Source organism: Dromiciops gliroides, chromosome 2, assembly GCF_019393635.1.
Source record: "Dromiciops gliroides isolate mDroGli1 chromosome 2, mDroGli1.pri, whole genome shotgun sequence".
In the NCBI taxonomy this organism is placed as follows: domain Eukaryota; kingdom Metazoa; phylum Chordata; class Mammalia; order Microbiotheria; family Microbiotheriidae; genus Dromiciops; species Dromiciops gliroides.
In genome coordinates, this window is record NC_057862.1 from 176627745 (window position 1) to 176655537 (window position 27793).

Genomic DNA, 27793 nt, shown 5'->3' on the forward strand with positions numbered 1-27793 from the left:
GACTGCTGCAGCATTAGCCTTCTCTCTAACCTCCCTTTCCTAGCAAATGCACCCCTCCCCACACCTGAAGTTGCTGGTGGCCCCTTCTTCCTCTGCACCTGCCCAAGTATCACAGGACAGGTAAGAGGTGAGAGAGAAAGGAAAGTGGGAGAGAGCGAAAATACAGTAGAAAGGAAGGGTGAGACTTAAAAATAAGGGAGGACAACTCTACCCTCAGCAACCCTGCAGAGCCCCCTTCTCTGGGACATTAACCCCATATTAATGGGAACCCTGGGCCACAGGAGCAAAGCATGTTTTATATTTCATTTTAAAAATAGATTGTCTTTGTCAGCTACAGTAAGTCTAGAAAACAAAGTAACTGTGGTGGGGGTGGAGCAGGGTTGCATGCTTAGGGGTTATGGGGGCTTTAGCCTGATGAGAAAGTGCATGTTTGCTATTTGCTTTCTGTTGTTATGGGAGGCAGTGCAGACCAGTTAGTGCCAGGAAACAGGGAGGCAGGGCACCAGGGTTCTCTCAGGGAGGAAGTGTGTCCTAACATTTACTCTGTGGGTTGGGGATCTAGGACTCAGGGGTGTTTGTCCTGGTTTCCCAGAGGAAGTGTGCTGCAGGGGTTAACCCTTGTGAATTGGGCATTTGCTGCCAGCTCTGTCATTCATTGTATTTTATGAGTCAGTCGGTTTTCATTACCCAAACTTCATGGGGTCTCATTCCAATATGGAATTTCCCTCACTCCCTGTCCAAAAAAAGAAGTGAGTGGTGTTTGTTTATTTCATTGCCCAGAGCCCCCAGAATGGCTTCATTTCAGAGGCAGTTGGGGCGGAGTGTATATGATCTCTTTGGGGCCCCACAGGGAGAAGAGTTATTCTGGTAAACCTCAGGTAGGCTAGGACAAAACCATCTGGGTAGGCTGGGATTTTGTTTGCCTCCATCCAGGCTACTTCAGGTGTCGAAAGCTGAGGAGACAGCTTGAGAGACAGCCACAGTTGGTCATAGCAACGAAGTGATCTAGGGGAGAATGAATGCTATATGTTGGGTGTACACTGATGTTATGTCATGTGAATGGGGGCTGAAGATAGAGGGGGTATTTTTTCTTTAGCTGACTGACAGTGCTCCCTGGCTGCCTTGGTTTGTCCAATTTAGCACTCGAGCAAGTAGATTCAGTCTTTCTTTGCCACTTCTCCACGTGTCCGCTAGGGGATGTTGTGTGCTTTAATGGGGATACCAAGTAAGGAATTATTCTGCCAAGAGGCCCTAGGAAGAAAGAGCTTATTGCTTTTATCAAACTATCTGCATTTGCCTTCCTAAATTTTCTAACATTTCCTTATCCTTTATGTAGGTCCACTCTATTATTTGAGCTAGGGCACACCTTTGCAGAGGGTAAGGGGGAGGATTAGAAAGGATGGGAAATGAACATACCTCCTTGAAGACCACTGTTCTCCATGGCACGATAAAGGGAAGAAGTCTCTTATTTAGTTTTGGATTACCAGGATCTGCTTTTGAATCCTACTTCTGCTACTTACTACTTTGTATGACTTTGGACAAGTTATTTATTCCACCTTTCATGACCTCAGTTTTCTCATCAGTGAAATGGGGGGGGGGGTTGAAAAAAGATTATATCTAAGATCTCTTCCTTCTAGACTTAAGTTTTATGTTCCTGTGAACTCCCAGAAAGTCTTCCTGAGAACTTTGAAAAATTGTGGGTGAAAAGGTATCTAATGAAGATTTTCATCACTCTGATTTCCAAGTCTGTTTGCAATGAATGAGAATTAGTGCGACAAGGGGTATAGAAATGAGATTGAATAATAGCTAAACATTAATATAGCTATTGATATATATATATATATATATATATATATATATATGTAAATAAAGCTATGTGCCAGGCACTTAAAAATTATCTCATTTGTCCCTCACAACAACCCTGCAAGATAGGTGCTAGTATTATCCCCATTTTACTGAAGGGGAAACTGAAGCAAACAGGGTAAGTGACTTATTTAAGGTCACACAGCTAGCAAAGGGTTGAGGCTGGATTTGAACTCAGTTTTTCTTGACTCAAGCCCAGTACTCCATCCCCTGAGCCACTTAGGGTGGGGTGAAGTTCTCTATGTTAACAAAAGAGATGTGGCAGCTGGAGTAGATTTTAAGACTGGGTATAAATGTGACATAAACTTCTGCTATTTTGGCTAAGTCCTCATGTGATCTCATTTTCTTGGGGCGGGGCAGGGCAATGAGGGTTAAGTGGCTTGCCCAGGGTCACACAGCTAGTAAAGTGTCAAGTGTCTGAGGCCAGATTTTAACTCAGGTTCTCCTGAATCCAGGGCCCGTGCTTTATCCACTGTGCTACCTAGCTGTCCCCGACCTCTTATTTTTTAATCAAATGAGATAATATTAGTAATCAGCATTTATAAAGTACCTTAAAGTTTGCAAAACACTTTTCAAATGTTATCTCATTTGTCCTCACAATAATCTTGGGAGGTAAGTGCTATTATTATCCTCATATGATAGATGGAGGCAGACAGAAGTTAAATAATTTGCCCAGCCAAGGTCACACAAACTAGTAAGTGTCCTGAGGCTGGATTTAAATTCAGATTTTCTTGACTCCACATATAGAGCTCTATCCAACTAGCTTATGATCGCTATGTAATAACTGTAAGATAACGATGTAGAGTGCTTTGTGAACTTTAAAGGTGCTATTTAAGTGTAATTGTTTTATTATCCCTGTTATTTTTTAGAAGTTTCTTTGACTCTACAGGAAAGCATCAATAGGGTAAGAGGCATAGATTTTAGAGTTAGAAGGGATCTTGCAAATCATCTACTCCAATGCCCTCATTTAACAGAAGAGGGAACTGAGGTCCAGAGAGTTGAAGTGACTTGCCCAAAGTTATCTAGGTAGGAGAGATTATAAGTGGGGTTTAAATTCATGTTCTCTTAGTTCACACAGGGTACAAGTTCCAAGTGTTTCAGCAGTGTCCTTGTTTACCTTAAATGTCTTGGTGTGCTTTCTTTAGATGGAGATTAAAGAATAGTTCAGGGTGAAAGGGCATGTGTTGGGGTGGGGCGGGATGGGGTTGGGGGCCATATTTTGAACTTGTTAGTAATGACTCAGCTTTGGAGTAATGGTCTAAACCAGAGGCAGCTTCAGTCAAGAGAGGAAGTCAACAGTTTTCCAACATGCTCTGCTGGGGGTATTGCAGGGGGGAAGCAAGCCACTCCACTGAGCAATGTCATGGAGATCCAGTGACATCGCTGACACTTCCTTGAATATTTCTAGGTTGAAAATCTCAAAAAGAACTTATGTCACTGCATAGATTTTTCTACTTTAAACAAAATTATTGAGAGGCAAGAGAAGAGTCAGGGGTTGGAGAAGGTGTGCAGATCAGATATAGACTGGAACTTATTCTTTATTTGCTGCCCTATTTTCTTGAACCCTACCTGACTTACTGCAACTGGGCCAGGGGATCTCATGTTTTAGAGGGCAGGAGGAAATAGAGCCTTTTTGCCTGTCCCTCCCCTTCAGCCTCCTGTCTCTCAGACTAAGCTGACAAAGGGATTCCTGAGAGGTCTTATCTAAGAAAGTGCTGATTGAAGAGCTCCTAGGCCACCTCTTTTGCAGATGTGAAGGGCCTGTGAACCTTGGACCTAGACTCTTGCTTAATACCAACTTCCCCCTTCTCCCCCCCCAACACACTTCTTCCCTCTTTCTCTTTCCCTCCCTCCCCCTTCCTCCTTATGTGTTTACTGGGGTTGATCTTTTCTCTTTTTCACAGGCTGAAAATTCCGAGAAGAGATCAACTCTAGCTGGATCTTCAGCACTAAGGCTCATAGGGGTTACTACATCCAGGATAAAAGTGTAAGTCTTACTTTCTAGCCTTTCCCCCCTCCTCATCCCCCACTCATATTTCCTATCCTATTTTCTGGTCTTCAGTCTTTAGCCCCCTTTCCTCCCAATGCTCCTTTGCCCCAGTGATTTCTCCACCTGTCTTCTCCTCAGCTGTCTCCTGCCTTGGGTATTCCCAGCTATGTGTTCCTCCCTCCAGCTGTCTCTCTTGCCCTTTTGTATGTTACTGCCTTCTTATTTCCCCCTTCCCCATTAGATTCAAATGAGTCCCTTTCTGTTAATTGGGCCTGATGGAATTGCAGTGTGGTTTAGTGCAGGACTTCTTAAACTTTTTTCACTTGTGACTCTTTTATACCCAAGAAATTTTTATGTGACCTTGAGTATATTGGTATATAAAATAGGTATACACGGGGTCACGGCTTAAGAAGCCAGGGTTTAGTGGAAAGAACTTTGATTTTGGATTCAGAGGACATCTCTCTGCTACTGATTACCTGTGTTACCTTGGGGCAAATCACTTAACCTCTTTAGGCCCTTACTTTCTTAACATGAGTCCTATTGTTTGAAAAGCTGTGTCCCCTAGGGTTTCCTAGGTATTTTTAAAGTGATGGGCTCCCTTGATAGTGACATCAATCAAACAATCGATCAATCAGTAAACATTTATTTATTTTTATTTATTTAGCATTTTCTTTTTCCCTAATTACATGTAAAAACAATTTTTAACATCCATTTGTAAAACTTTGTGTTCCAAATTCTCTCCCTTCCTCCCTCCTCACCCCCCCCACCCCATTTGAGAAGGCAAACAATTTAAGAAGTCATACATGTGTAAGTCATGTAAAACATTTCCATATTGGTTATGTTGTGAAACAAAACAGACAAAAAAACCCTCAAGAAAAATAAAGTTAAAGAAATATGCTTCGGGGCAGCTAGATGGCGCAGTGGATAGAGCACCGGCCCTGGAGTCAGGAGTACCTGAGTTCAAATCCGGCCTCAGACACTTAATACTTACTAGCTGTGTGACCCTGGGCAAGTCACTTAACCCCAATTGCCTCACTAAAAAAAAAAAAAAGAAAAAAAAAGAAATATGCTTCAACCTGTTATTCAGTTGTTTCTCTGGGGATGGAGAGCATTTTTCATCATAAGTCCTTCACAGTTCTCTTGGATCATTGTATTGCTGAGAATAGCAAAGTCATTCATAGTTGATCATCCTACAATATTGCTGTTCCTTTGTACACAGTACATTTCACTTTGTATCAGCTCATATAAGTCTTCACAGGTTTTTCTGAAAGCATCTTACCAATCATCAGTAAACATGTATTAAGTGTCTACTGTGTGCCAAGCACTGAGCTAAGTGCTGGACAGTAATATATGGGCAGGGAATTAAGGCATGATTCTTGGACCTCTGTTGATGGCAATAGCCATTATCTCTCTCTGGTGATGACTTAGCTGGTTGGGGGAGATTCCATTTAATTATGAATTCTTTTTTTGCAAGGGTTACTCCTTGATCCTAGAATGGATTATAGGATTATGATTAGAACTTCCAATTTTATCAGGAGTACCATGAAACCTTCTGTACCACTCAGGTTTAGATCACCAAGGCTAGGGGTTCTTTTTCCATATGGAGACAGAAGGGGCTGTGCATTAGGTTGGTGCTTAATACTGTGTAACAGTCCTTTCAAATGCCTTGGCAGGGCTGTTACACTTGTATCCCAGAAATGGGTGAAGGAAGGACTTGGCTGTTAGGACTCTGAGTATTATCATTGTTCTTCTGTTTACTCAGTCTTCCCCACATGAAATGTGTGTGTGGGGGGTCTCCAAGCATTCTTCCTCTCTGTTAAATAATTTCTATGGCCTATTCTACAGGAAATTGTGTGCCACAGTGTAAACAACAACATTGGATTTGGATCCAGAGGACTTGGGTACAAGTCTGGCTCTTGCTCTTTATTACCTGTGTCATTTGGGCAAATAGCTTAACCTCCCTTGGGTCTTAACTTTCATGATGACCTGTGAGGTCCCATCTAGCTTGAAAGCTATGATCTTCTGATCTCAATGGTGGAGGAAGTTGCTTTTCCCAGGAGGTGGTATTTTTTTTTTCTTCTGTGGAATGTAAGCTCTTTGAGGGCATGGACTTTCTCCCATTTGTATCTTCAGCACTTGGGCACATAGTAAGAGCTTAATAAATGCTTGTTAATTGATTGATTGGTTCTACTCTCAAAGATTCAGTCAAGCCAAGGTAGAGTCCATGTGGTGAACTGACAGGGGGTTGATCGGAGTGTCATGGGGGGAAATTGAGTACGGGGTTGGGGTTCTTGGGAATTCCTCTTTAAAGAATTACACCCTCTTGCACACAAAAGCAGTTACAATAAGATGGTAGTTTATTTAGGGGCAAGGGAAGGGAGGGGAAGGGAAATCATGAAAGAAATCCTTGGACTTCTCATGGGGAGGGAGGTATGGCACAAAGCATGTGGCTTTGAGATACCAATCTCCTCGAGCAGGAGACTGGCAGGTACTTTTATAGAGGACTGATGGAGGGTGTGTGTGTGACCATTTGACTGTGGAAAGTTCCTTTAGTGAGGGAGGACCATCCCCCACTGGTGGTGACTGGAGGAATTGGGTGAGGGGTGGCTATGGATCTCTCAAACCATCTCTCTCTTCAGGACACAAAGGCAGCAGCCGCACCCAAATTTATTTTCCCTGGGGTAAGGGAGACCAGAATGAAGGGTGGAGATTCTGAAGCTAGCTCAGTCCCATCTGGTTCGGCTTATCTCTCTAGGCGAATCTGTCCTCTGGTTTAGTTTCTCAAGGAGAAGATTCTTTGATGTGCCCCAGAGAACTTCTAGGGTAGTCTGGGCCCCATGACAGGAGATAAGAGGGAAATTTGGGGGGGGTGGGAAAGAGGAGTGATGGCGATAATTCTGGCTTTTGTAAGGCATCAGTCATATGGCCAATTCCTTTAGGATCGTTTTCTTTCTTCCTTAGAGGGCAATGCCAAGGAGCTGGTGAAGACTTAATTTTTTTCCAAGAATGGTTGACAGTACCAAGTATGAAGTGGCTGCCCAGCATGATGAAGATGCGTCCTCCTTGGCCAAGGAGTCCAATTCAAAGCCCGAACAGATAAAGTTGAAGAAGGAGATCTCCTTGATCAATGGGGTGTGCCTGATTGTGGGGAACATGATTGGCTCTGGTATCTTTGTTTCACCTAAAGGTGTACTCATGTACAGTGCTTCCTTTGGTCTCTCTCTTGTTATCTGGGCTATTGGGGGTGTCTTCTCTGTCTTTGGAGCTCTTTGCTATGCTGAGCTGGGGACCACCATCAAGAAGTCTGGGGCCAGCTATGCCTATATCCTTGAGGCCTTTGGGAGCTTCTTGGCCTTCATCCGACTCTGGACTTCCCTCCTTATCATTGAGCCCACCAGCCAGGCCATCATTGCCATCACCTTTGCCAACTACATGGTACAACCGATCTTCCCCAGCTGTTTTGCTCCATATGTTGCTGGACGCCTGATTGCAGCTGCCTGTATCTGTGAGTGCTGTTGGGGAAGGGAAATTTGGGATGGAAAGGAAGGGCTTGTAGCAGAGCTGAGATGTGGGACTGAGAGAAAAGAGAAATGGTGAGGGAGCAAGAAGTGAGATAGGAACAGAGTTATCTTTCTTTCTTTTTTTTTTTTTTGGGGCAATGGGGGTTAAGTGACTAGCCCAGGGTCACACAGCCAGTAAGTGTCAAGTGTCTGAGGCCGGATTTGAACTCAGGAACTCCTGAATCCAGGGCTGGTGCTTTATCCACTGCGCCACTTAGCTGCCCCTAGAGTTATCTTTCTTACTGTTCATCTTCCCTCTTCCCTTCAAGCAATATGGTGGAGGGGATAGAGTGTTGGACTTGGAGTCAGAAAGAAGGAGTTCAAATCCTGCGGTTGGCTCTTTTTTTTTTTTTTTAAGCGAATCAATTGGGGTTAAGTGACTTGCCCAGGGTCACACAGCTAGTAAGTGTTAAGTGTCTGAGGCCGGACCGGTGCTCTATCCACTGCGCAATCTAGCTGCCCCCTGCAGTTGGCTCTTAATTAGCTATCAGTTAACTTTTCTGAATACCAGGTGGCTCTCTAACTTACATACTAACCCCAGATAAACCTATATCTTTATTTCAATATAACTGGTTTTATTTTGAAATCCTATGTATCTAATTTTTTTTTTTTTTTTTTTTTTTAGTGAGGCAATTGGGGTTAAGTGACTTGCCTAGGGTCACACAGCTAGTAAGTGTTAAGTGTCTGAGGCCGGATTTGAACTCAGGTACTCCTGACTCCAGGGCCGGTGCTCTATCCACTGTGCCATCTAGCTGCCCCTGCCATCTAGCTGCCCCTATGTATCTTATTTTAATGAATTTAAAAACAATTCTGAGAAAGGGTTCATATGTTCACTAGACTATTCAAGGGATCAATGACATACAAAAAAAAAAGATTAAGATTCCATATAATAGATGGCTTGTGATCTGCTGTCAGTCTTAGATTCTTGGAATTTATGTATCTCTTCCAAGTGGTACCATTACTATAACATCGACATTGCTCTGGGTGAGGAGCAGGGAGGAAATTCCAGTAATCTTTCATTTCCTGATTCCCTATGCCCCTGAGAAATGCCATCCCAGTCTTGGACATACAAAATGCAGGGATACCAGGGACATTTCTCCCTGACTCCTTGATGCTAGGAAGTGAAGAAATGGGGCCTTTTTTGTACAGCTGCCATGTCTGACCTCAGAGGCAGGCAGGAATGCAAGGTTCTGCAGGACCACTATTGTTCCTATCAGATCAGTCTCATTTCTGTCCCTTTATCTGCTTCTCTTTTCACTTTCCTGTCCTAGCTTTTCCATACTTCTAAGTTCTCTCTGTTTTTGCTTCTGCCCAAAGTTTTGAGTTTTTTTGTGTTTAGGTCTTATTATGCTATGGATGTACCTATCTCCATGTGTCTTTTGTCTCTGCTTCTGACTTCTGTATGTGGGTACCACAGTCAGGGGGAAGTTGAAGGACTGTGCCTTGTATTCTTAGGAATTTCTAGTGTAAAGGTCTTAGATGGAATCTGTGGTTTCCTTTGTTTCTTTCTGGGGAGATTGTGGCTGGCTGGTTTATAGTAAGGAAGGTTCATTTGAGTATTTATTGGAATCCAGCAGAGAAGGTCATAGTTTGAAAGTTGGGAGGGAGTTTAAAGGCCATTGAATTCAATGCCTTCAATTGCAGATGAAGAATCTGAAAGGCCGAGATGTAAATGAGTTGCCTGCTGAAGGTCACATAGGTAGTAAGGGACCATGCCTGGTTTCAAACCCAGGTCCTCTGACTCTCCCTCGAATTTATGTACTTAACAAAGCTTCATTTCTTTGACATTGTCATGTCAAATGAACCATCTCACCTAAATTTATTTCCCATATGACAGGAAATTGCCCTTTAAAGCTCCCAAACTTCTTATTTTACTTTAATTTGAATATTTCTAAAATGTCTTAGAGCCTTTTACTTTCTTAAACAGACTATACTGATCATGATGTCATTTTTTTGATGATTCAGACTGTGATTGCACAAAATAGCTCCTGACTTCTTGCTTCTTGACTACTTATATGACCTTTTTAAGAGTTTTTTCTGCCTGCTTCTTCTGCTTTCAGCTATGAATTTTTCTTGCATTCAGCATGCCTAGCTCTTGTGTCAAGCAACTACCTAGTAGAAATAAAGCTCAGTGGAACAGGAGGAGGGAACAGAGGGCCATAAAGAAAGGCAGGTTCTTGGGGGACAATTCTCCTGCTGGGAAAGGATGGAGTTTGAAGTAGGAAAGAATCCTCTTTCCTCAAAAGTATTGCTTTGTTCCTTCTAGTCTTGAGAAGTACATGAATTGACTCTTTTAAAGTGGTCTCTGCCAGGTTCTCAGAACTAGCCTTGGACATAATATGAGTAACAACTGTCACTTACAGATCACATTACGATTTGTAAAGAACTTTTCCAGTCTGATCTCACTTGATTCTTAGAACCCTAGGAGGCGAGCCCTATAGTTATCATTATGTTCATTGTACAGATAGAGAAACTGAGGCCAAGAGAGGTTGCAACTTGTCTGTGGTCCTGCAGTTAGTAAACCTGCAACTAAAGCTGGATATAAATCCAGGTTACCCTGACTCCAAGCCCAGCACCTTAGCCTCTGTAAAGAAAATGCCAAGCTCAAACAGAAACAGATCCTTGCTGGTCAGCCTCATATTGACTTAGGAAACCATAAATTAATATTCTCAAACCACAAATTAACATTATCTATGTTTTATTGTATTTTTATTTATTTTGTTAAACATTTCCCATTTATATTACATCGACTTGGGAGTGGACAGTTTGATGCCTCACTCTAGAATTAGGCTGAGAATTCCACAGGGGAGATCAGAGTCATTATATCATTGCCACAATCTATCCAAAGACCCAGCATGGAGCCGGGGACTGTAATGCATGAGCAGTAATCACCATCATTGGCATGCTATAACCATTATGAAATACGGTCAACTTCTATGTCCTCCTCTTCTGGGGGGATTCAAAGCATCCCCTGTATTTGTATACAGGGCCTGAATCAAGGAAGGAAGTAGCATAATTATTCCTAATTTACGGAGGAAGAAACTGATGCCCTGAGGAAAGGGAGGTTTCACGCTACAATGGAAAAACTGCTAAATCTGTAGTCAGAGGACCTGTTTTCAAATCCTACCTCTTACCTTTACTACCTGGATGACATTGGGCAAGTCACTTAATTTCATTGGATCTCAGTTTCCTTGGCTGTAAAATGAAGAGGCTGGATTAAATAACTATGAAAGTTCCTTCTGACTCTAAGTTAGTGGGGTTATGGTCTTAAATTTAGGTAGTCTGTCACAGAGGTCAAGTAGAACCCAGGTGGCTGCATATCTAATTCCTTTGTCCTTTCCTCAGCCTTCATTGTTTTGGGTCTGTCTTTGGGGGTAAATCAGGCAACCCTGGACCCTGCTATATCTTGCTCACAAGGCTTAGTTTAAATATGTCAATCTCTTTTCCCAGATTTTGCCCCAACTCCTTGAGAGTGCCTTTTCAGCTTCAAGTGCCCTGTTTTCCTACCTTTTGTTCAGTTCCCATTATATACAGGGCACTTTACCATGGGGAGCTACACAAGAATTTTTGCATCCTGCTGTGAAGAAATATCTCAGATTGGTGAACCAGTGTTCCCATGGAAGTGCTGCCCCCTTTGCTTGGGACATCAATTTCCTCATATGGTCACAGCACCTATCTGGGAGACTTACACACTCTTAGTGCTCAGTCACTATTAGGGTCACAGGACCATAGTTCTAGAGCTATCAGGGATCTTTGAGGTCATCTAGTCTTGTCCTTATTTTATAGATGAAGAAGCGGGCTCAGAGAGGTTGAGAGACTTGCCCAAGCTCACAATGGTAGTAATCATTAGAGGTATAGGGTATGAATTTAGGTCTTTTGACTCCAGATTCAGTCAATGTCCTTTCTACTAGACTATTTTAAAGTGGGAAACCTGGCTCCTTGGGAGCAATGCAGCTCTATTCAGCTTAGTAAGAGGATTGAACAGGACTGTCAGAGGACCTGAAAGACTATGCCTTGGACTTTCTGATCTCTGTGCTCTAGGGGAACCTGGGCATGTGATGTCATCCAGTTTTACCTTGTACCAGAACTGCTGACCCCATGTACACAAGACTCATGAGGCAGAACAGCTGCCTCATGGGGCCCCCAGCTGGCCTCTGCCCTTTGAACTGGCCTCCACCGAGAAGTCAGTTACCTTTTCTAGGAGTATTCTCATAAGAATTTTCTCATGTGTTGGAAAACTGAGTAACCAGAGGTATGAGGAAGGGGTGGTCCCCATGGGCTTAGATAAGATCCTAAATGAAACATCCTCTAGCCGGGGATCTACTTTGAACCTAAAGAGTCTTTTAGGGATCACCATTTGCTTGGACACTTGGGCATTTCTCTCTCACACACACACATACCCCCTGAAAATGGGTAATGGCTTCTAGGTTGTGCTAGGAAATCCTCTGATGTCAGCTAGTGCTGACATTAGAATTAGAAACAGAGAATACCAGCTTCCAGAGGGATTTTTGGATGAAGGCATCCAGGGATGTTGAGTGGAGGAGGTCAGGGAGGGGTTAGAAGTACAAAGTTTCAGGCACATCAGATCATAGATTTAGAGCTGGAAGAGACTTAGAAGTCATCTAGTCTGGGCAGCTAGGTGGCGCAGTGGATAAAGCACTGGCCCTGGATTCAGGAGTACCTGAGTTCAAATCCGGCCTCAGACCCTTGACACATACTAGCTGTGTGACCCTGGGCAAGTCACTTAACCCCCATTGTCCCGCAAAAAAAAAAAAAAAAGTCATCTAGTCTGACTAACTCCATTTTTACAGATGAGTAACCTGAGGCCCAGAAGGTCACATCAGGTCATACAAGAGGCAGGATCAGGGCTTTCCTCCTTGTACCAATGTTCCTTGAGACCCATCTTAGATTCTCTTTTCTTTTCCTTCTTTTCTCTGCCCTTAGAGTAGTTGAAAGAAGGGGTCTAAGAGATTAGAGGGGCAGCCAGGTGGTTAGAGCACAGCTCTGGAGTCAGGAGGACTTGAATTCAAATCTGGCCTTAGATATTTCGCTGGGCAAGTCACTTAACCCCTATTGCCTCCCTTCCCCCCAAAAAAGAGAGATTTAGGAAGTCTTAGGAAATAAGTGGGCAGTAAAGAAGATTGAACTGGAACACAGCAAGTAAGGCAACAGAAAAGATGGTGCTGAGGTTAAAAGTACTTAGAGCTATAGGACAAACTGATTACACAGATCCAGTTCACCCAGTTGTTTTTCTGGATTGGTATACTAGGGATTGAAGTACCCAGGGAGGAAGGAACAGAAGGCGTGGTCACATGGTCATTAAATGATTGGCAGGCAAATTGTATTCTGGCCAATAAATTAGGACTAGTTATTTTTGAGTCAATAGTTTGGGTGACATGGCTGCATTTTCTACAAAGGGAACTTTGGGTTTGAAGAATGGGGGAAAATAGGACCTTCCCATGGAGGTGATTGAAAGGTATTTTGGAAATCTGTCTCCCTTCAGGATAAAGCAGCCTTTGCCCGAGTTGACATTTGGGAGTTTTCTAGAGTACTCTAGAAGCCATTGTACCCTCTTCACTGTCCTCTCTCTGTGTGTGAAATGCCTACATATTTATGACCCAGTACTTAATAGAAGAGCTGGCTCTTGCCCCATGGCTCTTACTTTTGATTCAAAGTGAAACTGAGCCAGGGGATAGTTTCTTTAGGTTCCTTTTTTTTTTTTTTTTTTTTGGTGAGGCAATGGGGGTTAAGTGACTTGCCCAGGGTCATACAGCTAGTAAGTGTTAAGTGTCTGAGGCTGGATTTGAACTCAGGTCCTCCTGAATCCAGGGCTGGTGCTCTATCCACTGCGCCACCTAGATGTCCCTTAGGTTCATTTTTAGTCCAGTGATTCTACTAACTCCTCTGCATGTAACAATTCTCTATTCACACATCCCCAAGAAACCCAGGTGTTGTGGGATGGTTTTGTGGCAGATCTTGTTGAATGAATGGCAGGTTAATGTCTTGCTTTAGGGCAGTTCACTTTGGGGCTCTTGCTTGGGGCATAGAGCTAAAGCACAGGAAGTCCAAGAGCTCTAGTTTGGTTAAGTGGTCCTAGAAGTTGCAGTCCAGAACTTTCCAGGGTGAATTCTGGAGCTTATTCCTACTCCAGAGAAAGTCTGAGGCAGGCAGAGCCTGCTGATCCATTCTGAAGTCTGAGCATGTGTTGGTGATAGAAATGACTTGGCTTTTTTGGACTAAGAAAGGCCCCAGACAGTACTGGACCTCTAGGGTATTCTCTAGACCAGAGTGGACTCCCTAGACACACTCTAGTCTGGACCTGCACCTCCAGGTTTGAGGAAGACTTGAACTGCCAAACAGGAGTGAGACTGTGGGGTCAAGTTTGCTCTGGAATTAGTCCAATGTGTGTCTTTTTATTCTACTACAAGTGCTTCCTTCCTCTGGCTCTGCCTTCAAAGCATGACTTCCACTTTAAGAGAGCAATGATCTTGGCCATAGCTGTATCCACCCTGGGGAGGGGTAGTAAAAAGATCAAGTCAGCATTCTCCTGCCACCATACCCACTTCCTGCTCCCATGTCCATGAGGGCAAAGAGGAAGCTGAGCTTTGGAAAGGGGGAAAGCCAGTTATGCCACTCCTACAATGTGTCCTCTCTCTTTCCCACTTCATTTTATAGGGTTCCTTTCTCATTTTAAAAGAGTCTAACATGTTGAACAAAGAGATCAAATTTGACACCTTATGTCAAAGTAACATGACAATAAATAAACTTTATTTAGTGAGATGGTAGCAGAGGAATTTGGGTCACAGAGCTGACATACCATCTCCTCTGAGTTCTCACAAAGCATATCAATTGTCTGAGGCTCATGAGGGGCCACACCTGCAAAATTAAGAGTTCTGAGACCAGAGGAATAGGGCTCAGTCTACTGATGGAGCCAGACAATGGAATGGAGAGTAGGGGATTGTGGAGACTGAATTGTGTAAATTTACCTTCATTTCTCATTACCATTTGCCATAGTAAAATGCAGAGGATTGTTTATAGAGCTTTTAGTTGCAGGGATGGATCATAAATTTAGAGCTAGAAAGGACTTTAGAAGTCATGAGTCCAGGGCAGCTAGGTGGTACAATGGATAAGGCACCAGTCCTGGATTCAGGAGGACCTGAGTTCAAATCTGGCCTCAGACACTTGACACTTACTAGCTGTGTGACTCTGGGCAAGTCACTTAACCCTCACTGCCCTGCCAAAAAAAAAAAAATCATGAGTCCAACCCACTTTATCTTATAAAGGAGGAAACTGAGGCCCAGAGAGGTTAAGGGACTTGTCATTGGAATAAGTCTGACGCAGGATTCAAACTTAGTTCTTCCTGATTCCAAATCCGGCATTCCATCCACTATACCATATTTAAGGTAGTCCAACCTCCTTTTTTATGGATGAGGAAATAGATCCGGGGAGGCTGTGACTTGCTTTTTTTTTTTTTTTTTAGTGAGGCATTTGAGGTTAAGTGACTTGCCCAAGGTCACACAGCTAGTAAGTGTTTGTGTCTGAGGTCGGATTTGTCAGGTCCTCCTGACTCCAGGGCCGGTGCTCTATCCACTATGCCACCTAGCCTTCTCAAGGTTGTGACTTGCCTCAGGTCCCATGTATAGTTAAGTATCAAAGGTAGGATTGAAATCAAACCCTTGCTTCCAAAATTAGTGCTTCTTTATTTGTACTGTAGGTAGAATGGGCCAGTCACTTGAATCCATTCCAATTAGGATCCATTCCCCAGGGTAGCCCAGGGTCTTTTGTATAGAGCTGGGTGACAATAATCTATACATTAGTTGACAAGGACAGAAAAATCATGGAGCTCTTAGGATGTTGGCACATTGCAGTATCTCCTGAAGGGTCCCAGGGGAGAGAGGGAGAGGCAAAAGTAGGCAGAGGAGGCGGCATGAACTGGTGATGATTGGGAGGATAGGGGAAATGATGAAACAGGAAAGGTGGGACTGAGAATCTTCTGGGAATCTGAATGAGAATGACTGAGATCTGTAAATTGGGAGGTGGAGGGAGCTCCAAATTCAGATCAGTGAGCTGAAGGGTAAGATGGGGGAACCCTATCATTTATTGGGGAACCGACCTGATTGTGCATGCCTTAATGACTAACTTGGCGTTGGTGAGGCCTAGTGTTCTAATTGCATTTTGGCCCAGCCTTCTGATAAGATTTGATAGTTTATTGTAGAGTTTTTTCTTTCTAGATGGGACAGTAATGAGCCTTGAGATAATTGGGCAAAGATCTAGAACAGTAAAAGTCAGGGGAAGCTTTTGGCAGGGTGGGAGAACAAAGGACTGTTCCTTTGTAGAGCTAAATTCCCCTTTCAGATATGGGGAGAAAGAATCACTGCTAGATGGTGCAATGGATCCAGCTTTGGGGTTTGAGTCAGGAAGACCCAAGTTCAAATCCTTTCTTAGACATTTGCTAGCTGTGTGACCCTGGGTAAGTCATCTAACCCCGTGCCTCAGTTCCCTCATCTGTAAAATGGGGTGGAAAAGGAATATGGCAAACCACTCCAGTATCTTTGCCAAGATAATCTTGAAAAGTCATACTCAGCTGAACAACAGTTGTTTTTTTGGTCATAGTGGCATAGAGCTCTGAACTCCACAGAAAAAGGGAGATGGGAAGATGGGTGCATAATCACCAGATGATAGATTTATTAGCGTTGGAAGTGAGCCTAGAGGCCATCTAATCCATTCCTCATTTGCTATATTGAAAAAACTAAAGCCTTGAGCTGAGCAAGGGACAAGTCTTCGAATCTTCAGCTCACCTGGTGCCCTGAGGCTGGCAAGTCTAGCCTTGTGACTCAGTTTTATCACTTGTGTGACAGAGATGGGACTTTGTTTTTTCCCTTGGAGCCCACAAGGGAAGGGAGCCCATGAGAAGGTAATAAGATGCCTCAAGTTTATCCTCAGAGGTGATTTCCTATGTTAGAGAAGGGAAGAATGAGAAAGAGAACTCAAGGAAAGGGAGGGCTGGGGCTGGGACAGATTCTTTTTTTTTTTTTAATTAATAAAGTATTTTATTTTTTTCCGTTACATGTAAAGATAGTTCTCAACCTTTGTTTATACAAGCTTTACATAATAACATTAATCCTATTTCTGCATTAGTCATGTTATAAGAGAAAAAAATCAGAGCAATGATGGAAAACCTCAAAATAGAAAAAAAACAACAGCATCAAAAACAAAAGAAATAGTATGGTTCATTTAGCATCTATACTCCGCAATTCTTTTTTTTTTTTTCCTGGATTTGGAGATCCTCTTCCATCACGAGTTCCCTGGAACTCTTCTGTGCCATTGCATTGGTGAGAAGAATATAGTCCATCACAGTAGATCAACACTCAATGTTGATGTTACCGTGTACAATGTTCTTCTAGTTCTGCTCATCTCACTCATCATCAGCCCACGCAAGACCCTCCAGCTTTCTCTGAACTCCTCCTGCTCATCGTTTCTTATAGCACAATAGTATTCCATTGTATTCATATACCACAACTTGTGGGACAGATTCTAAGAAACATTTAGCTGGCCTTCAAATCTGCTCTTTCCACCTTTCTTTCCTTCCACATCCTGTATCACTGGAGCCAATTTGCCTGTTGACAATGTGTGGGCTTCTCCCTTTCCTTGACTCTCTTTCATCTGAGGGGTGACCCAGGAGATTTAACAAAGTTACAGGAAATAGTGAGGAAGGCAGCATGGCAAAGTGGAAAGTACCCGGGGAGGGAGTTGGGAGACCTCGGCTGGAGGGTGGACTCTGCCAGGGACTACCAAGGAAATCACAACTTCTCTGAGCTTTCTCATCTGTAAAAATGAGGCATTGGACTAGAGGGCTTCTGTAGTCCTTACCAGATTTCCTCATGCTAAGATTCTACAGTTACATTTAGGGAATTGCCTGAGGAATATTTGTAGTTGTTCCCACTGAGATGATTGTTAGAGCAGAGATAAAGCCCCCTACCTATTCTCAGCAGCCCTCTCAGCTCCAAGTGTCTCTTTCTACAGAAAAATAAGCAATGGGGCTGGCAGGCATGGGAAGTCTGGCTTAGATTCTAATCCTCAGTCACACGTCTTGACCTGTCGGCTCAGACAGTGGATAAGTCCCAAGAAGACTATTCTCAGGGAAAGGATCAAGGTTAAAATAACTCAGCAGTAACATTATAGTCAGAACAGGGACCTCAGAAATGTTGCTTCAGGAGGGGAAAAGCAGCAAAACCTTTTTTTTTCCCTATTGGATCTGTTGGCTATGCATTTCACCACAATCTCTTTCCACCATCTTTTGCCCTCTCCTGTGAATGTGTGTTTAGGCATACAGATAATTATAGTTAGCATTTATATAGCACTTTGGGGCCTTCAAATTGCTTGACAAATATTTCATTTGATCTTCATAACAACTCTGGCAGGGGAGTACTATTGTTATTTCAATTTTATAGATGAGGAAAGTGAGGTAAGTATAGACTTGCTCAGGGTCACAGTTAATAAAAATGTCTAAGGCTGGATTTGAACTCAGGACTGCCTGACTCCAGGTTTAACACTGCACTAGCTAGCTGCCCCCACTAATGAGGTATAGTCGTTCTTTCATGTATCTGATGAGATATCAGAATGTATCTTATTTTTGTTTGTCCCAATTTAGATGGTAAGTTACTTGAAGGCAAGAACATAGGTCCTTACTGGGTAATTCCATGGTCTCTAGATGAGGGTTCTGCACATAAGCTCAGATATTTTTGGTAGTGATAGTGATCAAGACCTTGTGGCACCCAGGTCAGAGATGAAATCCTAAAGTTGCTCTTGGCCCTATGGGTATCTCCACCCAAAGGGAACTGCTTGGAAATTAATGTCTCCACTCCTTTCCTCCCCTGATATGGTCATTAACCAGGATTTTTTTCCCCCTTTCCAGGTCTCTTAACCTTCATTAACTGTGCTTATGTCAAGTGGGGAACAATGGTACAGGACATTTTCACCTATGCGAAAGTACTGGCCCTGATTGCAGTCATCATTGCTGGCATTGTCAAAATAGGCCAGGGTAAGAAGCAAGGCTGGTTTTGGCAAAGGGGTGGCTGTGGAATGTGCTTTGGATCCACATACTTTTCAGGGGCCCTAAGTACCTTGCTACACGCTAGGCAAAGGTAGAAATGTTCTTACCTGAATCTCCTCCCTGCCCTTTTTTAGGTGGTGTAGGTGTGTTCGGGTGTGACCATTTAGAAGCAAGATCCTTCACCTAGATATGTTTAACTCCTTCTCTTTCTTATCTAAGATCTTATCTTCATCTTCAGGCTCCTCCAGAAAAGGGACCACAAATGAGGCAAATTAAAGCACAACTCTGGCACCCTAGGGCATATCTCAGCCTTTCTGTTGTGTTGTGGCTTCAGCATCCCCATTAATCCCTTATACCAGACATGTTAAATGTGCGGCCCAGGGCTGCATGTAGACCACAATCCTCCTGAGTGTCCTCTGAACCAGATTAAAATGAATTTGGGGGGCAGCTAGATGGCGCAGTGGATAGAGCACCGGCCCTGGAGTCAGGATTACCTGAGTTCAAATCCGGCCTCAGACACTTAACACTTACTAGCTGTGTGACCCTGGGCAAGTCACTTAACCCCAATTGCCTCACTAAAAAAAAAAAAGAATTTGGGTGATATTTAACAAAATAAAAAGACAACAAAGCACAGGTACCATTAATACATGGTTTCCTAAGTCAATATGTGGCACATGGGGATCCTTATGTAGTTTTGTGGCCCCTGTTTCTAGCTGAGTTTGACACTGCTGCATTAGACTAATCTCACCCTGAGCCTTCCAATCCTTCCTTTTCTTCTGACCCAGCAGCATGTTGTGGTGAAAAGAGCATTAGATTTGGAGTGAGAAATCCTGGTTTTGAATCTCAGCCTGCTGATCACTAGATGCGTGGTTTTGGACAAGTCATTCACAACTCTGGGCCTTAGGTTCCTCATCTGAAAAATGAGGAGGTTGGCCTACCTCCCTTTCATCTAAATCTGGGATTTTAGGAGATTGTCAATTGTCCCCTTCCTGACCTTTAGCTTGGTCATTGTCTTTCATAAGTTTCTGAAGATCTTAGGAAGTCATGTTCACCTACATTGTCTTGATTCTTTCTCCTCCTGTTCTGAATCACCTTGAGGTTGTTGGACTGTCTTAATAATTCCTACCCTACAAAATTTTCTGGATTCTAGGACATACAACTAACCTTGAGAATTCATTTGAGGGGTCTTCATATTCGATGGGAAATATTGCCTTGGCACTGTATTCTGCTCTTTTCTCTTACTCTGGCTGGGACACTCTCAACTATGTCACAGAGGAGATCAAGAATCCTGAAAGGTAGGTGCTCCACCACAGACTTCAGATTTACATTTTTCTATGCATTTGCCTTTATAGATCTTTTCATCTACTTTAAAGAGATTTATAGTATATATAAACTCTAATAGACTTTACATGTATATTCCTCCTACAGGCTCCACCATCTTTTTCTTATTTTCCAAATTTATACCCACATTGAATTAATCCATTTGTTTGAAAACCTTGGATATTATAAAAATTAAATTTTATTTTAAAAATGAGTAAACATTAATAATTCTCTTGCCTCCTTACCAAGTCTCACTGGGGAATAAAAACAAAATTACAGAAAACTCTTGTAACAGATATACACAGTCAAGTAAAACAAATTCCCATATTGGTCATGTTCAGAAATGTGTGTCTTGGGGGCGGCTAGGTGGAGCAGTGGATAAAGCACCGGCCCTGGATTCAGGAGTACCTGAGTTCAAATCTGGCCTCAGACACTTGACACTTACCAGCTCTGTGACTCTGGGCAAGTCACTTAACCCCCACTGCCCCGCAAAAAAAAGAAATGTGTGTCTTATTCTGCATATTTAGTCTATCCGTCCTCTATCAGGAGATGCATAACATTCTTTATTACTGATCCTCTGAAATTACAGCTAATCATTGCATTGATCAGAATTCCTAAGTCTTTCAAAATGCTTTTTACAATATTGTTATTGCATAAATTGTTCTCTTGATTCTGCTTCCTTCACTGCAGTGGTTCTCATCAGGTTTCTCTGAAACTGCCCTTTTTATAATTTCTTTTCCTTTTTTTTTTTTTTTTTTTTTTGTGGAGCAATGAGGGTTAAGTGACTTGCCCAGGGTCACACAGCTAGTAAGTGTCAAGTGTCTGAGGCCGGATTTGAACTCAGGTCCTCCTGAATCCAGGGCAGGTGCTTTATCTACTGCGCCACCTAGCTGCTGCTATATACATTATTTTCACCCCCTAGGACAACTGATGAAGTATATTTTATATCATCCCCATTTTATAACACTGATTTATTATTCCTGTTTTCTTTTTATTTATCTATCTATCCATTCATTCATTCATTTATTTAGAATTTCCCCCAAGTTACATGTAAAAAACCCCAATTTTTTCATATTGATTTTTAAAACTTTGTGTTCCAAATTTTCTTCCTCCCTCCCTCCTCACCCCTCCCTAAGAAATCAAGCAATTCAATATAAATTATACATGTACAGTCATGCAAAACATCTCCACAAGGAGCAGTTAGGTGGCACAGTGGATAAAGCCCTGGAGTCAGGAGTACCTGAGTTCAAATCCAGCCTCAGACACTTGACACTTACTAGCTGTGTGACCCTGGGCAAGTCACTTAATTCCAATTGCCTCACCAAAAAACCCCCAAAAAAACAAAACATCTGGATATTCGGTTGTGAACGAAAACAGACAAAATAACTTTAGAAAGAGGAACTAAAAAAAAAAATATACTTCAATCTGTATTCATATACCATCAGTTGTTTCTGGTTTTTTTTTGAACCACTACAGTAAGTCCTTAGCTTGTCATTTCTCTGGGTAGGCACCTAGGCAAATAGCAGTCTTCGTTTCTAATGGTGATTACTATTCCCCAAGGAATAGTCAGTATAATCCTGGGTTAAAGTTTCATTGTAGTGAACTGAGCATCCTTTCATCATTTTTTTTTTTTTTTTTTTTTTGCGGGGCAGTGGGGGTTAAGTGACTTGCCCACGGTCACACAGCTAGTAAGTGTCAAGTGTCTGAGGCCGGATTTGAACTCAGGAACTCCTGAATCCAGGGCCGGTGCTTTATCCACTGCGCCACCTAGCCGCCCCCCCCTTTCATCATTTCTTATGGCACAATAGTATTCCATTACATTCATATACAGTGATTTGTTCATACATTTCCCAAATGATGGGCAGCCCCTTAGTTTCTGGTTCTTTGCTACCACAAAAAAGGATGCAGAGGAAGGTTAAAAAAAAAAATGTCCCAGCTCTTAAGGAGCTCACAGTCTAACGGAGGAAACAATATGTAGACAGCTATATACAGACAAAATTTATATAGGATAAACTGGAAACAATCTCAGAGGGAAGGCTCTAGAAATAAGGAAGGATAGGAAAAGCTTCTTGCAGAAGATGGGACTTGAAGAAAGCTGGGGAATTCAGGACATGGAGTTGAGGATGAAGAGAGTATCAAGTATGGGAGTCTGCTGGTGAAAATGCAGTTATGAGGGGCAGCTAGGTGGCGCAGTGGATAAAGCACCAGCCCTGGATTCAAGAGGGACTTGAGTTCAAGTTTGGCCTCAGATACTTGACACTTACTAGCTGTGTGACCCTGGGCAAGTCACTTAACCTTCATTGCCCTGCCCAAAAACAAAAACAAAAATGAAAACGCAGTTGTGAGATAAAATGTTGTGTGTGTGAGGAATGGCAAGCAGGCCATTATCATTGGGTCATTGAGTATGTGGAGGGGAGTAAGATGTAAGAAAACTGGAAAGGTAAAAAGGAGGGGGCCAAGTTATGAAGGGCTTTAAAAGTAAGGGTATTTGATCCTGGAGGTAATAGGCAGCTAGTTTACTGAATGAGATGTGTGTGTGGGAAAGGGTAACATGATCAGATCTGAGGTTTAGGAAGATCAATTTGACAGCTGAATGGAGGATAGATTGGAATGGGGAAGGGACTTGAGTCAGGGAAACCAACCAGTAGGCTATTGCAATAGTCCTGGTATAAGGTGATGAGGGCCTCCAGGGGGGTGACAGTGTCAGAGAACAGGGCATATGTGAAAGATGTTATGAAGATAGGTGACTAGGAGGATGGTGGTACTCTTGGCAGTAACAGGAAAGTTAGATGCTGCTTTACATATTTTTGTACCCATAAAACCTCTTCTTTCTTTGATCTCTTTGGGAAATATGTTGAATAGCAGTAGGATTGAAAACCTCCCAATCTGCCCCAAGTCTGAACATTCAACATTTCAGTCAATGCAGTGTGAATTAGTGGCCAATCTGAAACAGAAGCTGGAGGTGCAGAGGACAGACACATTTTTATACATTTTGGAGTTGTGAATAACATGGTTCTCATGCAAAATAATATGCAAATTAGACCATATTATTTTTGAGAAACCACCAAGGTGGCCTTTTAATGAATAATAAGGGCCTAATTAGGGAGCAGTTAGGAGAAACAAGCTGGATTCAGGCTGGAATGATGTTTCCACCTGCTGGACAGAACTGGAATGACTAAGAATTGCCATTGAGCATTTGAAGAGTGTCCTCAATAGCATTGTTGGTCTGGAAGAGACCTTGAAAGAACATTTAGTCAATCCCCTGGATGCTAGTTAGGGTAGTATATAAACTGGTTAGGATGGATGGCTCTCTCTCCTATTCTTAACAGTTCTCCATAGGACATTTTAGAGCCCTTCTGTATTATCTGTACTAAAGCTTCATAATCCAGTTTGTTAGGAAATATCTTGTTTTTGTGCCTTGGGGAAGGCATTATTATTAGCAGATTGGACGTGTTAGGTTCTGGGTAAATGGCTTCTACCTTCTGCACTGTTATCTTGTAGTCTGGCCCTTTATTTATTATTTTTTTTGCAGGGCAATGAGGGTTAAGTGACTTGCCCAAGGTCACATAGCTAGTAAGTGTCAAGTGTCTGAGGTCGGATTTGAACTGAGGTCCTCCTGAATCCAGGGCTGGTGCTTTATTCACTGCTGCACCTAGCTGCCTCAAGCCCTTTCTCTATTAACCACATTTTCCTTTCCTATGAGCAATTCTTCCTTCTCATTTATGTATGGCTGAGGGTTTTTCTTTATTATTTTTTAGTAATAGCTCTGCCTCCTTAATTTTTTTATTTTCAGTTCCAAATTCTCTCCCTCCTTCCACTCATTAAGAAGGCAAGAAATTCAATACCCATTATACATATTAAGTCATGCAAAACATATTTCCACTTTAGTCATGTTGCAAAAAACAAAAAGTGAGGGAAAAAATGTTTCAATCAGTACTCCAGAGCCCATCAATTCTCTATCTGTAGTGGAGGTTTAATGGCCTTTCCCAAATGCTCTTTAGTCATGAATAGATTTATAATTATTAGAATTGAATTAGGGCCTCTGGACTTGAGCCAATGTAATCATGACGACATATTTATAAAGGGCTTTATGGTTGCAAAGTGCTACACATTAAAGGTAGATAGAGGTACAGCAAGCCATCCTACTGTTCTTGGAAGACTGTAGTGGTAAGGGGAGGAGTCTGAGTATATTAGGAGATTAACTATCTATAGGGGAATCGAGCTAACTTGTATCCTTTGTTCTTTGACTGTAGGAACTTGCCCCTCTCCATTGGCATTTCCATGCCCATTGTCACCATTATCTACATTCTGACCAATGTGGCCTATTACACTGTGTTGAACATGAAGGACATCATGGACAGTGATGCTGTTGCTGTGGTAAAGGGTTGTGGCTATTAAGAGGGCGAGGAGTTTGTTTTGCCTAGGGTAGATAGGCCCCTGTCCTTTTTATTTAAATTTTTTTTTTGGTGAGGCAATTGGGGTTAAGTGACTTGCCCAGGGTCACACAGCTAGTGTCAAGTGTCTGAGGTTGGATTTGAACTCAAGTCCTCCTGAATCCAGGGCCCATGCTTTATCTACTTCGCCACCTAGCTGCCCCAGCCCCTGTCCTTTTAAGCCTTGATGGAGGACCTCAGAGGTGCAGTTGGAGAGTGGGTTACATCAGATTTAGGGAGAAAGCATGAGGTTCCTGGGATTCTTTTTTTTTTTATCATAAAAGTATTATGTTATTTTCCAGTTACATGTAAAGGTAGTTTTCAACATTTGTTTTCATAAGATTTTTAGTTCCAAATTTTTCTCCCTCCCTTCCTTCCCACCTCCCTCCCTAAGACGGAAAGCAATCTGATAGAGGTTAAATATGTACAATCACATTAAACATTTCTGCATTAGTCATATTGTGAAAGAAGAATCAGAACACAAGGGGAAAACCTCAAAAAAGAAAAAAAAAACAGCAAAAAAGGAGAAAAAGTATGGTTCAGTCTGCATTCAGAATCCAGTTCTTTTGTCTGGATTTGGAGAACATTTTCTATCATGAGTTCTTTGGAATTGTCTTGGATCATTGCACTGCTGAGAAGAGCCAAGTGATCATCACACAGTGTTGCTGTTACTGTGTACAATGTTCCCCTGGTTCTACTCATTTCACTTGGTATCAGTCCACTTAAGTCTTTCCAGCTGTTTCTGAAATTTGCCTGCTCATCATTTCTTACAGCATTTCTTTCATTCATATACCACAACTTGTTCAGCCATTCCCCAATTGATGGGCATTCCCCCTATTTCCAATTCTTTGCCATCACAAAGAGAATAAATATTTTTGTACATGTGGGTCCTTTTCCCTTTTTTATGATCTCTTTGGGATACCGACCTAGTAGTGGGATTACTAGGACAAAGGGTATGCACAGTCCCATAGCCCTTTGGGCATAGTTCCAAATTGCTCTCCGGAATGATTGGATCAGTTCACAACTCCACCAGCAATGCATTAGTATTCCAATTTTTCCACAGCTTCTCCAACATTATTTTCCTTTTTTGTCATCTTAGCCAAATGGATAGGTGCAAGGTGGTACCTCAGAGTTGTTTTAATTTGTATTTTTCTAATCAATAGTGATTTAGAGCATTTTTTCATATGGCAATGGATTTGATTTTGTCATCTGAAAACTGCCTGTTCATATCCTTTGACTATTTCTCATTTGGGGAATGACTTGCATTCTTATAAATTTGATTTAGTTCCCTATACAATTTAGAAATGAGGCCTTTATCAGAAACACTGGCGGTAAAAATTGTTTCCCAGCTTTCTGCTTTCCTTCTAATTTTGGCTGCATTGTTTGTACAAACCCTTTTTAATTGAATATAATCAAAACCATCCATTTTGCATTTAATAATATTCTCTATCTCTTGGTCATCAATTGTTCTCCTCTCCATAGATCTGAGATAAACTATTCCTTCTCCTAATTTCCCTATGATATCACCCTTTATGTCTAAATCATGTACCCATTTTGACCTTATTTTGGTATACGGTGTATAGTACCTTGATTTTTACATAATATTCTTTTCCCCCACTACCTTTTTTCCCTACTTCTTACCCCATGTAGACATTTGCCGACAGAATTTTTGGAATGTTCAACTGGATAATTCCCCTGGCTGTTGCCTTATCCTGTTTTGGGGGTCTCAATGCTTCCATTGTGGCTGCTTCCAGGTGAGACTTGAAGAAGACCGCAAGGGATAGATGGACGGGAGGACCTATGGGGCCCAGCCTGCTCTAGTACTTAGCTTTTGTAACTGCCATTCTGATCCCACCATTCAGCTTCCAGCTCATCTCTCCTTATACATTGATGGCAATCCATAGGTTTTGATTTTTATCCCACCTCAATCCACTTCCTTTCTCCTACCTGAAACAGGCTCTTTTTTGTGGGCTCACGAGAAGGCCACCTCCCTGACGCTATCTGTATGATTCATGTTGAAAGATATACTCCGGTGCCAGCCCTGCTCTTCAATGTAAGTGTTGCCCTAAATGATGGGTTGATTGTTAATGGAGAGAGTATTAATAGCACTGTCCTGTTGGAGACTGGGTGTCTAGTTCTTGGTAACTCCTGAGTTTGTTTCTCTGTAGGGAGCCATGGCGCTTATCTACTTGTGTGTGGAGGACATCTTCCAGCTCATCAACTACTACAGCTTTAGCTACTGGTTCTTTGTGGGTCTCTCCATTGTGGGGCAGCTCTACTTACGCTGGAAGGAACCCGATCGAAACCGGCCCCTCAAGGTGATTCTTTAACCTTGTTTCTATGAAATGTTCAATAACGTCTAAGAAGAGAAATTTAAGGCAGTGGGACAGATTTTCCAGCATTGTTCAGAGGCAGGTAGGAATCTAGATGTGAGAAACCCCACAGGAGGGAAACTAGGGGGTTCATACAAGGAGAGTAACAATAATCATAATAAAGGAAGCGCTGATGACCTAAGTGACAGACATCAGTCATCTTCCTCAGAACACTAGGCTGTGATGAGAACCTTAAGCTATTGAATCTCATGTTATGTTCAACTTTCCATTTGCAGCTCAGTGTGATCTTCCCCATTATCTTCTGCCTTTGTACCATCTTCCTGGTGGCTGTCCCTCTTTACAGCGATACCATCAATTCCCTTATCGGCATTGGCATTGCCCTCTCAGGCCTACCCTTTTACTTCTTCTTCGTCAGAGTGCCAGAACACAAAAGGCCATACTGCCTCCGAAGAACTGTGGGTGAGTCCTGGGGGACCACTGACCCTGATTTTGAAGTTTGTGTCTTTTTGTTCTATACGATGATCTCACTCGCTTCTAATTCTCTGGCCTTCAGGGAAGTTACTGACTGGCCTTCTTGTGTGTGGATTCATTCCTCCTCTCCTAACCACCCCTTATAATCCCTCCTTTTTTGTGACCCATTCTCTCTCTTCTTTCTAGCTTTGGCCACAAGATATCTCCAGGTCCTGTGCATGTCGGTTGCTGCAGAGATGGATTTGGAAGATGGGGAAGAGATGCCCAAGCAACAGGACCCCAAGTCCAACTAATCAATTACTTGACTTCTCTTATGAGACTCTGAAGGCAGGGAATTTCCTTTTCTTACTGGCCAGGGCCAAAGAGATAGGATCCTCCTTCCATGAAGACAACCTACCAAGTCCAGATCTGGCTTTGGGACAGCTTTAGAACCTTTTGAACTTATTCTTTAAGAGAATGGAGAATAATTTATTGTTTTTATTACTTCTTGTACCAAGTTTTTCAATGGAAGTTTGGGGGTGGGAACAAACATGCCTTGGGCTTAGTTTCCCTATTAGCAGGTCCTAAGGAGGAGGAGCAGGTGCCCAGAACTTTCACTCACTGAATTCTGTACCACCTACTCATCCCTCTTTCCCACTGGGAACCCCACTAGGGTTAGCAATGCTCCCGGCTTTCTGTCTGCATCAGGGAGGAACCCATCAAAGGGGCAGAAGGCACTTGTAGGACCATCTTGGATAACAATAAAAGGGATGACAACGGCCTCGTTATTT

The 27793-nt window shown here is 42.5% G+C and overlaps 1 protein-coding gene across 1 annotated transcript; it reads left to right on the forward strand.

Annotated features, from left to right (window-relative positions):
• On the forward strand, positions 1–27778 carry SLC7A7 (solute carrier family 7 member 7). The gene is made up of 11 exons (XM_043986217.1): positions 1–120; positions 3768–3850; positions 6815–7358; positions 18329–18454; positions 19617–19761; positions 24040–24163; positions 25870–25973; positions 26176–26272; positions 26388–26537; positions 26828–27011; positions 27210–27778. Exons 3-11 carry the CDS (start codon positions 6860–6862, stop codon positions 27314–27316), a joined length of 1536 nt encoding a protein of 511 aa, XP_043842152.1. The 5' UTR covers positions 1–120; positions 3768–3850; positions 6815–6859; the 3' UTR covers positions 27317–27778.
• Positions 27779–27793: the final 15 nt, after the last annotated feature.

Excerpts from the sequence above, each read along its gene's own strand:
- SLC7A7 (XM_043986217.1), top strand. The coding sequence starts at position 6,860 with ATGGTTGACAGTACCAAGTATGAAGTGGCTGCCCAGCATGATGAAGAT. Across the intron at positions 24,164-25,869 it reads ACAGTGATGCTGTTGCTGTG|ACATTTGCCGACAGAATTTT; the intron begins GTAAAGGGTTGT and ends TACCCCATGTAG. Across the intron at positions 27,012-27,209 it reads CTGCCTCCGAAGAACTGTGG|CTTTGGCCACAAGATATCTC; the intron begins GTGAGTCCTGGG and ends TCTTCTTTCTAG.